The 13,116-nt window shown below is 40.0% G+C and overlaps 1 protein-coding gene across 1 annotated transcript in view; it reads left to right on the top strand.

Annotated features, from left to right (window-relative positions):
• Positions 1-13,116, top strand: part of CNTNAP5 (contactin associated protein family member 5) — a 269,015-nt gene that overhangs the window by 131,848 nt on the left and 124,051 nt on the right. Inside the window, exons 7-8 of the mRNA XM_014871836.2 lie at positions 1,697-1,840; positions 11,942-12,206. Of these exons, the coding sequence (XP_014727322.1) occupies positions 1,697-1,840; positions 11,942-12,206 (409 nt within the window). The remainder of the gene's footprint in view (positions 1-1,696; positions 1,841-11,941; positions 12,207-13,116) is intronic.

The raw sequence follows: 13,116 nt of genomic DNA, 5'->3' as shown, positions 1-13,116 counted from the left end.
TGCAGTCTACTGAAAATTTATCTCAGCACACTTTAGAGATTAAAGGCCTTACTGAGGGTAATAAAATCATTACTTTCGTAATTAAAATTATTACCGATCACAAAGGAAACAGTTTTCTTAATAATACATTGGTGTAATTGATATTGATTTTTCTTCTGATTTTGAAACCCCAGTACAGAGTTCCAAAGCAGGAGACTTGAAGAATAGAACATGAAAGTAGGAAAGTCTGGTGTTTTAGAAAGAACTAATGATTCTCATTGGGGAAAAAAACAACATTGCTACCAGATAAGCCCTCATGCCAATAACAAACCTGCAAGTGACGTAAAGTAGCAGTCTGTTCACTCTTTATTTCTCTGAAGTGATCAATTAAAACAACTGAGGTACAAGTTCATTAAGAACTTGTTTTCAAGTAAGTGTTTTCAAGGTTACCCAGGGAGGTTTCATTTGCTTGTGTATCCCAGCTTGTAAGGCGGAGTAGGAGGAAAAATAACCCCCAAATTGCCCTTTATTTTTGTAATAATGAACTGAGTAAGGCTTTGGGAATTGTGGCAGGGAATAGGGCTGACCAGGTTCCAGAAGCTGTCAGCATGTAAACAGTGTCACACAGCAGTGCATGCTCTTGCTGCAGTGGATGCAGCAGGATTGCAGCACAGGATCAAGTGTAGTGGCTGCAGGATGCCCACCTGCATTATATCACTCACAGTGCTGCTGGCTATGATGGGAAAAATGAGTAAAACTTCAGTGGTACCACCAGTAATGCTTTGCCATAAAGGTCAGTAAAGTTAATTAGAAATGAGCTGTGACATTTGGAAAATGAAGATAGGATTAACAGAATTTTTTGGGGTTGTGGGGTTTGTTTTTCTTTCGTTTTACTCTCTCTCTTTCTTTTCTTCAGAATCTAAACAGTTATGCTGTATTTGGGCAGCTTTATTTTCTTAGCCTCTTCGTTCTCCCGGGGCTTTCAGCCCTCCAGTTGAGCGAGGAGCTGTAACCTGCACAGTGTTAACATCTGCCAATACTTAGACAACCACAGCAGAAACTCTGTGCAAATGTGTAGCCTGCAGAACTTCTCCATTACAAAGCTCACTCCCAAATGCCACGTGTGACTGTTTTAAAGACCAAAGCACAGTGAAATTGCAAGGTGCAAATGGGGTATTTGTGTGTGTGATACTACCTTCCTCTGGCTGAAACCAGAACTGCTCGGAATGTGTCTGGTGGAAAGGAGTGACTGCAGCTCCCAGGGAAACCCCAGAGCTCTGAGGGCAGGCAGAGTTTATTCCCCCATCACTCCCAGCACTGAGGGCTGGGGCAGTGGGGCTGTGGATTGCACACCCTGGGAAGGTTTCCTTGCTTGGGAATGTTCCTGGGAGGGGAGCTGGTGGCATTAGGTTGGTGTGCCAAGGCACTTCAGAGCTGCTCCCAAAGCAGTGAGCTCTCTGTGCCAGTGTTTCTCCAACAGCAGGAATGCAATAGAGACTATAATTTCTCCTGAGAGGTGGCCAGGCCCTCCCTCATGCTTCCAGTGATGATGTTGGTGGGAATTGGTCCTTAAATAATACCCCAAGTGGATGTATGGAGTGGGGCTCTGCTCTCTTGCTTTTGGGATGATAATACAATGTAATATAATATATACATATATATAGATATAGATATATAGAGATAATATTATTAACAATGCTGTTATTCTTTCCAAAAGCTCAGTTTCGGAGGGATTCCTGTCCCAGGCAAGCCAGGAACCTTTCAGAGGAAAAATTTCCATGGGTGCATTGAGAACCTTTATTACAACGGAGTCAATATAATTGACCTGGCCAAAAGACGGAAACCTCAGATCTATACTGTGGTAAGAGGCAGTACCATGTGCTTTCCCACTTTGCTTCCATGCTTTTTGTGCTCTCTTGGTGCTGCTGGCTGCATTGAATGAGCAGAGTTCAGATTTGGATAGCTGTGGGGATAATTAGCTTGTTAAAATGATATTGCTGAGGTTAACACCAGCCAGCACTGGCTCCCGTGCTGAGAGTTATTGAGAGACACATGTGGAAACCAATGCATTTCTCTGATTTTCCTGGTGTATTATAATTTGCTTGGGGAAACATTTTAATTTTTTTTTTTTCAAGATAAAAATGTGTATATTTAATGACATGGTAGAAGTCATAGTGATTTTTTTTCCTGGCTAACTCAGATAAAATCATATTTTCTGAACCATTCTCTGTCACTGTTGGGAAGTACAGCACTAGCAGAATTCTACTTTGATACTTCAGTTCATATTACAGAGGAGAAAAAATATTCCTGTTATCACTGGAAATAGTCTCCTTTGTGTTGCTCCTTATATTCAGTGTACTGGCAGTTCTGAGAACCATTGACTTTGTACTACTGTCTCTAAATGTGGAATGGTAGAGACAAAGCAAGAGGAGCTACAGTCTTAATCAGCTTGATAACATAAACCACAAATGTAACTTAACACATAATAATGTCCAAAATTACAGATATATTTAAATATATCACAAAAATAACAAACATTCCATTTTGCAAGAAGAGTGAGCTACACTCCCATGAAGCCTTGACAAACTGTATATAATTCAACTCTGTTCAGCTTTTGCCTCAATCCTACATTTGATAAATGCCTTTTGGCTATCACTGTGTCTTTGGAGAACATGGAGATGAAACTGCTTCTGGCTCCCATGGAATCTTCTAGTTTCTAGTAATGTGTATGAATACACTGAACCTAAAACAAAGCAAGCCAGAAGACCAAGGAAGTTCATTCTGTGCTTTCCCTGCCTAGGGCAAGGCTGAACACACAGGGAGCTGGAAAATGGAAAGGTGATGGTGAGAAGTTCCTCACTGTGGTGTTGGCAGTCAAGAATGCCTGCAGGATACTCCCCTGGGACCAAGAGACTTTGCTTTAATATCTTGAGTTTGATTGTTCTGACTGAGGACTCAAAGGCACAAATCTTATGAACTATGTTAAATTGCTCTTCCCCTCAGCTTACTTTGTAAAGAGGGGAGCAAAGAGCCCTTGTCTGCTTCTTAGGTCATTAAACAGCTGGTTGTTTTGCTGGCTGAATAATGGGAAGGCCTTTCTAAAGGGGAACAGCAGTTTTGCAGTGCACTTTTTCTCAGAAGGGCATTGGGTATAAGTGGCCCCAAGCAATGAAACTCTGTTATCACTACACTTGGGTTCAGACAATGCTTGATGAAAGGCCAGGAATCCAGCTCCTTCTCTCAATTTAAGGTAGTGGAGATGTGCCTCCATCCTTCAATCTCTTTCACATAAGTGATGATTTAAATGCCATGGTTTCCAGAGGCGAGCTCCTGTACTGCATTTTTCAAGCTTTATGAGCTGCTCTGTGCTGTGTCTGTGACACTTGGATATGCAAAGTGCATGGAAAGGTTGCCACACTCAGAGTGCCTCATAATCTTAGATGAACACCCTTCTATAGGAAATGGACCCTGTAAATCTATTTTCCAACATTCTTAGTATCCCAGCAATTTCTAGCAACTCTCAGGTACTTGTTGGTTATTCAGGCTGATCCCCTTTCCCTTTTCTGCTCTTCCCCACTCATTAGCAGTTAACTTCCTCAAATTAAAATAACTTGTTCTTGTTAAATGTAGTCTTTCGCCTGCCAGAGTTATTCTGCACTAAATGCTTTTACTCAAAGTGCGTTGAGGTTTTCAAGCAAGAACCTCTTTCCACAGGGAGCTGCAAGCTTCATGGCTTTGTAGTCTGAAATGGAAATGCAATGAAAGGATTAGCACAGAAGAACAATTAAATATAGCAGGGACTTGGAACTATTCCTTCCAAAAATGGGTTGAATATTTACGTTCTCTCCCCACAAGTTGTAGGTCATCTGAGATGGTTCTGCATTGTTAGTGCCTTTGTCTCCTAGCAAAAGATAATTGATGACAAACTGGTTGGTTTGGGATTAGGAAGCCATTAATGCTTAGAGACATCAGTTTCACCTCCAAAGGCAGACAGACTTCAGCACTCACTCTCTGCTTCACTCTGTGCCTTTGTGAATGTTGCCAGAGTCAGTGAGCCAAACCTGGAGGTTTTCATACCCATCAGCTTTGGGTTTTTTTTTTTTTTTTTTTTTTTTTTACTTTGGGCATCTTTCACACAAGCAGGAGAATGATACACCAGCTTCGGAAGTATAGATTTCCTCTTATGATGTAGTTCCTCACCCGTATAAATAATGGTCCCAAACCAGCTGCATTTAAAGTCAGAGGAAGAAACTACAGGTTGTCAATAACAGAGTGTTGGAGTGTGTATTGTACTCTTGGGTGGTGGCTGTGATTATCATTCTGCCTGTTCTTTTCTGTAACTCATTTGCAGTTTTCAGACTTGCAATAAATGCCCTTGAGAAGGCATCTCAAGATAACGAGGCTGCCTGTCTCTTTGAACTGGAACTTGCCTTCAGAATTCCATTTTTGTATTGCCTGATACTTAACCTCCCTACATAGCACTGTCTGTTTGGACAGGTTATCTTTCTTCTCTCTGGGGTTTCTTCTGTCCCTCATGGCATGTTGTAGGCTTTGTGGGTTTTTGGGTTTTGTTTCTTTGGGTTTTTTGGTTTGGGGTTTTTTTTTGTTGGTTTGGGGGGTGTTTTTTCTGGATTTTTGTTCGTTTGTTTGTGTGTGGTATTTTTGTTTGATTGGCAGTTTGGTTTTGTATTTTTTGTTTGTTTGTTTGGGGTTTTTTGTTCATTTTGTTTTCCCTTCCCTTGATCATTGAATGTGGGGCAATGATAGGGAATCTTTTATGTGCTTTCCAAGCAATTACTGCAAAAGGTTATGAGAAGTCAAATTTCTGTAATTAACCACTGTCATGGTCATAGGGTGGACCTTTGGAAGACCTCATAAAATGCTTTAAAATAGTAATCTAGGGGTTTGCTCTATTGACTGAATGTCTTCTCAGTACAAGAGAAGTGCAGACTGCTCATGAGAAATCTCACAGCAGTTACGCTCCTTTGCCAGTTAAGTAGGGGCAAGAAAATATTCAAGTAAGGGCCACATTTACAAGAAGTAGAAGGGAATTGTTCTTCACAGAAGGAAATTTGACCTGTTGATATGTGGGACGGAGAAGAGAGGGATTTTGTGCTCATTAAGAGTGTATGTAGGTGCAGGAAGAGATGGGGCAAGTTTTAGGAAGATAAATCCATTGAGAATTGCTAAATGCATCTGGTCGAGGGAGTAGATAAGAGAAAAAATAGTTATAGCATCCTGAAAATATAGGATCCATTCCACCAGTGGTTACTTAATGCTGGATTCTGGTTGCACCTTTAGAAACTGCTCAAATATGACCTGTGGCGAGGTCTTAAGTTGTTTTTGTGCTTCACTGATTTGTGATGCGAAAATAGGAAGTTGTCTAGCTGATGAAAAGAAATTAGGAGGTCATGAAAAGATGCTGTGCTTGGTCTTCTCAATGTTCCACCCTACTTACTCACTGAAATTGAGAAAAACACGATCTCCCTTTCTCTTCCATTACCTCTGGCTAATAGAAATTGGAGTTGGATTTTTATTTAGCAGAGCAAACCGTGTGCTGGCTTGAGAGGAGTGCAGGGTACTGCAAGGCAGAAGTTGTCAGCTCTCAGATACCCCTGAATTTCTAGGCTGGCCTGCCATGTTGAATGTGAGAGTGACAGCTCAGCACAGCGAGGGATGTGGTGACATGTAAATGTATCACTGCAGTGCCTTGGGGAAATAACCAATTGCCAGCATCAAAGAGCAAGGAAAGATACCTAGTGACAGGAGAATGTAAACTAATAATTCATTCTCTTTATAGAGAATCCAAACATGCTATTTTATTAAGCTGATTTGAGATACCTTCATCTTGAGAAGAGTTTTCTTGTCTGTGAATGTCTCGTTCTACCAAAGTGCTCTGGCAAGTGTTGATCTATCTGTGAACATCAGGCTGGTGATTTGTGAAGGCCCCTCCTAGGATTTGGATAATCACAAGTCAGATTCTTTTTCTTATTTTTTGTGGTCCAGTAAGATTATAGGAATAATGTATAAAAGATGTTGGAAGTTTTTAGTAACATTTGTCACAACTTCCTGTGGACCAAGTTGAATGTCTTAAAAAAAAAAGTTTTATTTTATTAAAAGTAAATTTCAGTTATTTAATGGAAGTGTTGGGTCACATGACTAAAGAGAACTGAATTTGCTATATTTTAGATAAGGCAGCTGAACTCAGATTCCATAAATAATTTGTTCTTTTAAAAACAGGTTTTTATATTTTCTTCTGTCTTTCTGTGTGCTCTCTGGGTCTTCAGAGGAGTCTCCTTTGCATTCTACCTGCAGCGTGGAATTGCAAGGAAGTCTATATAAATAACATTCATTCTAAAGTTCTATTTTATTGTTGCTGAAGGGTATAACAGGATTATTTTGAAAGAAATTAAGTGTGTCACCTCAGCTGAGGTCTTGAAATAAAGTCTATTTAAATGACATCTTTCCCATTGATTTCAGCTGGCTTTGTCCACAATTCTAAAGAGTTTCAGTGTGCAAATGTATAATCCAGCATACAGCTGCATTAATAAACCCTCCTTGATAAAAATTTTCTTTGTGTTACGATTTTGATAGTTGTGATGACAACAAATGAATCAAGTCTTTTGGAAAGGCAGACCATAATTTTTTAATAAGACTGGATGACATGCAGAAAAAAATAGTGTGTTTCTGAGCAAACAAGGCTTTTTTGAGAGTCATCAGACTTCAGAAAATTAGAGGTTAGAAGCAATTGTTCAGGGTTTCATTTATTACATTATCTGGATAGTGAAATTGAATGAGTAGGGCAGTTAGTGCCTGCTGAGCAGAGGAGGATGTTTCAAGGTGGGAGGTGATAAGGCTGTTAGTCCCTGTAGGAGGGGAAGAGAGTTGGCTAATTTTTGTCATAGGAGTTAGCAGGGGATAAGGAAAATGGGAGAAAATGTAATTTTCTGCAAAGCCAAGGCTTTAGTATATTTTTTAAGGTATTACTCCAATTGGTGAGGTCTTAGGAACTCCTTGGTACTTGGCATAGCAGAAGGGGGCAAGCTGAGCCCATCACAGTCAGAGCTTGGATTGTGTGCAGTTCACACCAACCATTTAGGCTGGTGTTGTGCTATGATACACAGATAATTAGAATTTAAAAGAGCAACATCTATTAAAGGAAACTAATACATAAAAAAGAAAAAAGCTGATAGGAATTGCTTTCTATACACTTTTCTATTTTAAGGTAGATGTGGTTCTGTTTTCATAATAATAATGAAGAAAAAAATCTCCTTGCTGCTGTGTTTTGTTCCAGGCAATAAAAACTAATAAGCTGTAGATCACTTTACCTTGAAGTGGAGCAAAAATTGGACTTGGACTGTAATAATTTGCCAGTTTGATTTAAGTCATCTATCTTATTCACTTCTAGCAAGGTGAATTTGAAAGGCTGGCTTCATTCCTTCTTGTTGCTTAAAGTGAATATTCCACCTCGCCAGGAGATTGGGTATGGGTGAGATCTTGGGAGGAGACATAGCCAGAACAGCTGATCCAAATTGATCAAAGGGATATTCCACACCAAATGAGTCTGCTCAGCAATAAAAGCCAAGAGAAAAAGGAAGGGAAGAGGCATTTATCCTTGTGGAGCAACTTCCACACATGCTGAAACCCTGCTTCATGCATCACCTGCTCATGGAAAGTAAAGATTAAGTCTATTGTTTTCCTTTGCTTCTGCATGCAGTCTTTGATTTTGCTTTATTAAACTGTCTCTTGCCACAAGATGGTTTTCTTCCTTCATTTTCTCCCCCCACTTCATGGGGAGGGGAGTGATAGAGGGGCTTGGTGGGCACCTGGCATCCAGACAAAAGTCAATACAACACAGAGAGAAAATATTAAGTGGTCACTATTTTCTGTGTATGTGTCTGTTTCCTCCTGTGGTCTTTTTTCTCCCTTTTCCTGTCTCTGAGAAAAATGATGTAGAATGTTTGCAAAATATTTTGGTATTTTCTCTCATCTTTTGTCAGCATCTCTGAACTATTGCACCCTGTAATGAAACAATAATGTACAGTTACTGTGGGCATAAAAATGGTGAAATCCTTTGTTATGCTTCTGGCCAGTGACACAGTCAGCTTAGGAGTCTGAGATAAAGAACATCTGGAAAGGTCCAGGCAAGCATCTAATCCCTGATTTTCTCATGGTCACAATGTTTCAGGTTCTTCTAAGCCTTTTCTGTTTTTGTTAAATGTTACTTTCTCTCCATTGGGAATATTATTTTAATGTTAAAAAAAACTTTAAATCAATATGATAAACAATTAATATTTTAGTGGAATCCATGATACCTGCAGTAAGTGGAGATAGGGCAGTCCTCTGTCACGAGATTGATTATCACGGGGCCGTATTAGTTTCAATGTAACTTGGATCAGGAAAGCTTTCAGATTTCCATTTTGAAATTTTTCTCAGAGAAACAGAAACCCGTCTCAATACAGGAATTTCTGGTCCCCTGCTCTTGGGATGGACTGGTTGCTCACTCAGTGGACCCATCCTAACAGAAGGAACACCGTTTGCCTTGGTGCTCCCGTGTCCTGTTTGAAGACAGTTTGCAGCAGTATTTCAGAAGGCTGGAGCTCGTGTCTCACTTTGATCTGCTTTTCGTTGTGTTCAGCATGGTCTTGAGAAGTATTTGAAATATCTGAGTCTCCTGACATTTGTTCTGCTGGAGAGAGTTAATTTCAAAACAGGGCTTGAAGGAACCTCCCTCATTCTCAAAATCCAGTTTCTCAGAGTTGAATGCCAATTTTTCATCTTATCCTTTTAAAACTGCATCAGAGGTCACCTTTTCCTTCTGTTGCTCTCCTTGTAAATTTGTCTCTGAACTCAGTCCCTTCACAGCTAGAACTAGTCCTCCAGTTTCAAAGCTGGAGATATTCTTGCCAGTTTACCACATTTATAGCTCAGCCAGGCCTGGGATCTTAGTCCCTTTACCTGCCATATGAAATCATCCTTTCTAATCCTCTGCAGAAAGCAAGATACCCTTTTTATTGGACAGTATCCATAGAGTGATTAATGAGGAAAGTTTAAGTGCCCATTTGATGCTCTAACCTGCAGGTAGAATGAGAGCTCAGAAATACTCATTTACTGTTCTTCCTTTTCAAGCTGTGATCTTGGCCTGGATCCTCTGGTAGGCTAAGTGCTGAGAATTGCAGTGCAGCTGTCAGTTTGAATAATTTCCCAAGTGCATATTATTTTTGATTAGTATTCTCTGAGAGCAAGGAGGATGTATGAGGAACTTGTTACCAATTGCTCTGACTCTGGTGTTGTCTTCTCTCCTCCTTGAACAGCACATAATACTACATGAAGAAAGGCCAGAAAAGACTGAAATGGTTCATTCAAGTTATACAGGTTTTATTGAAGTCCCACAGAAGTCACTGGAAAGTCTCCAGTCAGTTTTGGATGAGGTTTATGGCTCAGAGGATCTTCTATGTAATCCACTTTTATTCTCATCTCTTAGCAACTGTGTTCTTCCATTCTCTTTTAATAGGAGAGGCTCTAGTTCTTCTTTAAAATGCTGTAACATGCTGCTGCCTGTTCATTCAACATCTCACTTGAACAAGAACTACCTCGAAAGCTTTACCCTGCCTGCAGAAATCTGGGCTGCTTCCACTCTTTTCTTAAGACAACTGTCATGGCAGTCAGTGAAAATTCGCAAGTATCTCCATTGCATTTTTAGGTTCAGAAGTTTTCTCTTGTCAGAACAATAAGAACTATTTTCTAAAGATTTCACTGCTTGTTAGAGGAGTCGTTAATCAGTCTGGAGATGGACTCAATGGAATTCTCAAATGGCACATCATAGCTAGAGTTTTCAGCAGCTGGGTAGAGCTGAGCGTCTCCTTTGTTTTCTCTAGGGATTAGCCTGTTCTTATCCCATTTCCTAGCCAATGAGCTTTTACTTTTCAGTTAAATTGGGTTCAATTATAAAATCAAGTGTCTGCCAGAAATCTGGCATATACCCTGGAGAGTTCCAGAACTGCTGCCAATTAAAGCAAAATGCTCATGATCAGATGAAGGTTTAGAGGGAGCTGTTTACTTTTCTGACTGAGACCTGCTGGAGTAATTTGTTCAAGAATAACACTCATGGCAAATTTAACAATTCTTGTACAGGGAATTTGTCCACTTCAGTGGACAAACGTTTTTCAAAGTAACAGTTGTGTATGTCTTCTTTCAGGTTTTCCTGTTACTGTCTCTAGGAAGGTAGACAGGTTGGTCAGTGTAAGGATGTCAGCAACTAATGTTGGTGTGCATTAACTACATCATCTGGCTTTGCTCTGGAATGCTACTTTAAGGTGTTTCCCTCCTAAATTAGTCCGTTGAATTGATGTAAGTTCTTGTGGCACCAATTGTTTTACTCAACTTTATTTTTTTCCTTTTATTTTTTGCAATTTTTTGGCTAGTTTTTAGCTTTGACTTCAATGACTTATGGCCCTTATGTCATGGAGATCTCAATTTTTGAATAACAAAAATACCTCATGAAAAGAACTCCCCAAAAGGCAGACACACCTCTTGTCTGTCTTCCAAATGCACTTTTAATCCCATTTACACAGAATAATGCAGCACTACCTTTGTGCATTTCCAGCTGCCTGTTCTTACGGCAGGTGGAATGAGACCTGCTCTGCTTCAGTTTAGACAATGGAGAGGCTAAAGTTGAAGTCAGACTGCACAGCTTGAAGTCTCACCAGGTTAAGCAAGGAGAGAGTTGTGCAGGTCCTGTTCATGTGTCCCAGCATTGGCTCTCTGCTGGTCATGTCTCAGGACAGGACTTCTGACCTGAATTTGATTAAAAACTGAGGTAGAAATGTAACAATAACAAAAAAAAAGTTTGTGCCATCTCTTCATGTGGCAAATCCCAGCAGGTAGTAGAAACTTTTAAAGACTGAGACCAAATTTCCATCCCACTTCCCACCTGACTAATGTTCAGTGGAGTTTCAGATACGCTTTGGTTTATATCTCAAAACACATTCTAATATGATACACCCATGGGTTCCTTTTGCCAAATCTGGTAGGTCGTGTTCTGAACTGAACAGGTACTATGCCAATAGCTCCATATAGATAATATCTATCAAACATTGTTTCATCCAATGATAGCTTTGTCTATTTCTGGCATCTTATTTTCCATTTAAAAAATAAAGACTGGAAAGACATTTGAAAGTGATAGGAAGCAGTTCCATCACCTGTCTGAGATAGCAGAGAGGAATTCCCCAAGCACTGTGCAACTTCCCGCACATCCATCAAGTGCTGTTTGTTATAATTATCCTGTTAGAGTGAGGCACGGGCTCTGATGAGAAGTGTTATCATGGAGAAAGCCTTACACTCCGATGGTTTTATCAGATTACAGTTGGTATTTTACAAAGCAGCCAAGTTCAAAGCAGCTGGCTGCAACAATCTCCTGGAGTGGCTTTGAAAGACGTGGCTCCTTAAGTGCATCCTGGCTTTGTATGCTGTTAAGGTTTTATACCATGGCCTGATTGACCTGGTGAGGTAATCTACAGTGGCTGAGCAAACTGATGGAGTCATTTCTTCCACCAACTACAGTGATACAAGCTGGGGTAGATTCAGCAGACTGCTTTGAGTAAATATGCTTCTCTTCTAGTCAAATTGCACCATTGATTTCAGGGCTGGGTGACTGAGATAATTAACTAATGTGTGGCATTGATAAGGACATTTGGTTACATTTAGATCCTTCTAAGAAGTAAGGTTTTGATTTTTGATCCTCAACATTTGGGCTAAAAGTAAAATTTTGAAGTTAGATATATTTTCCCAGAATGGAGAGATGCATTTCCTATTGATTTCCAAAGGTATGTCTGAATAATAATTCCTATTTCAGCCTTGAGGGTGATTAGAAGTTCAATGAGCTTATTTAACTAAAGAAGTTTTGGGATGACTGAAAAAAATATCATGCTGATTATGTTTGATTTTTAATTTTCTTTTGCAGGGGAATGTGACCTTTTCTTGCTCAGAACCACAAATTGTTCCTATCACCTTTGTGAGCTCCAGTCGAAGCTATTTGCTGCTCCCCGGCACTGCTCAAATTGATGGCTTGTCAGTCAGCTTCCAGTTCCGAACATGGAATAAAGATGGCTTACTTCTGTTCACCGAGCTGTCTGAAAGCTCAGGACATCTCTTGGTTTATCTCCATGATGGGAGATTGATGCTACTTATTCAAAAGGAGACTGAGAACCCAGTGGAAATCACTGAAGGTGGTATTTATTTTTTTGTTTACTTTCACTTGTCTCCTTCTAAAACACAAAGGTTCAGCTCTATGGGATGAAAGGATCAAGCAATAAGGAAACACCCGATCTTCCTTTCTCTTTTAAATTTTCTCTTTCTTTCCCGTGGTAAAGCCACTCTGCACAGCTTGATCTAAGCTTGGAAAACTAGCATCCTGAAATCTCCAAACTCAATCTCACTGACAGTTACCTGAGCCTCTCTGTTCTTAAGCAGTCACACTCAATTTTCTTTAGTCAGGTCACGTGAAGACCTTCCTGTTCCCATCTTCAGACTGTGCTGAAATCAGCTGGGAGCCGGGTCAGCCACAACCTCTTTCCCCAGCAGAAGTTAAGGGAGGCTCAGAGCTGATTTTCTTTCTCTGACTGTAGCTTTGGACTCCTCCTTTATGCTGCACTCAGAAGAGTGGCTGACCATGGGCTTCCTCTCTTCACACTCCCTATTAGACTTTCTTACTCACTTTAGAAGTTACTTTGTGTAGTGAAGCTGGTGGGATGCAAGCGGGTAAAATAGGGCTGACTCTCTGATTTATAATTTGAGGTAATAATAATATACTGATGATGATGATAACAACAACAATAATATATTTTCTAAAAGGGCAGGTGTTTAAAAACATGTAATATTTTAATATTCCCTGTACAGACTAAAAGAGGGCAGATGTATCTATTAAAAGAAGAAGAGATAAAAAACTGACAGAGTTGTCAAAGCAGAGCTGTTCTGTATGCGTGTTTCATTCTCCTTTATGATAGAAAATGAGGCAGCCCTGCATTTATCCTTACTCATGTAGATTGCTACAGCTATAGCTTGCTGCAATTGAACACTGAAAACTGAGATTCCAGCCTTTATTGCAGTCCTAATTAAACTGTTGACAAAGCTGAGACA

The sequence above is a fragment of the Sturnus vulgaris genome, chromosome 7 (assembly GCF_052056855.1).
Source record: "Sturnus vulgaris isolate bStuVul1 chromosome 7, bStuVul1.hap1, whole genome shotgun sequence".
NCBI classification, from domain to species: domain Eukaryota; kingdom Metazoa; phylum Chordata; class Aves; order Passeriformes; family Sturnidae; genus Sturnus; species Sturnus vulgaris.
The sequence above is the reverse complement of the archived record's forward strand: the minus strand, read 5'-3'. Positions and strand labels throughout refer to the sequence as shown.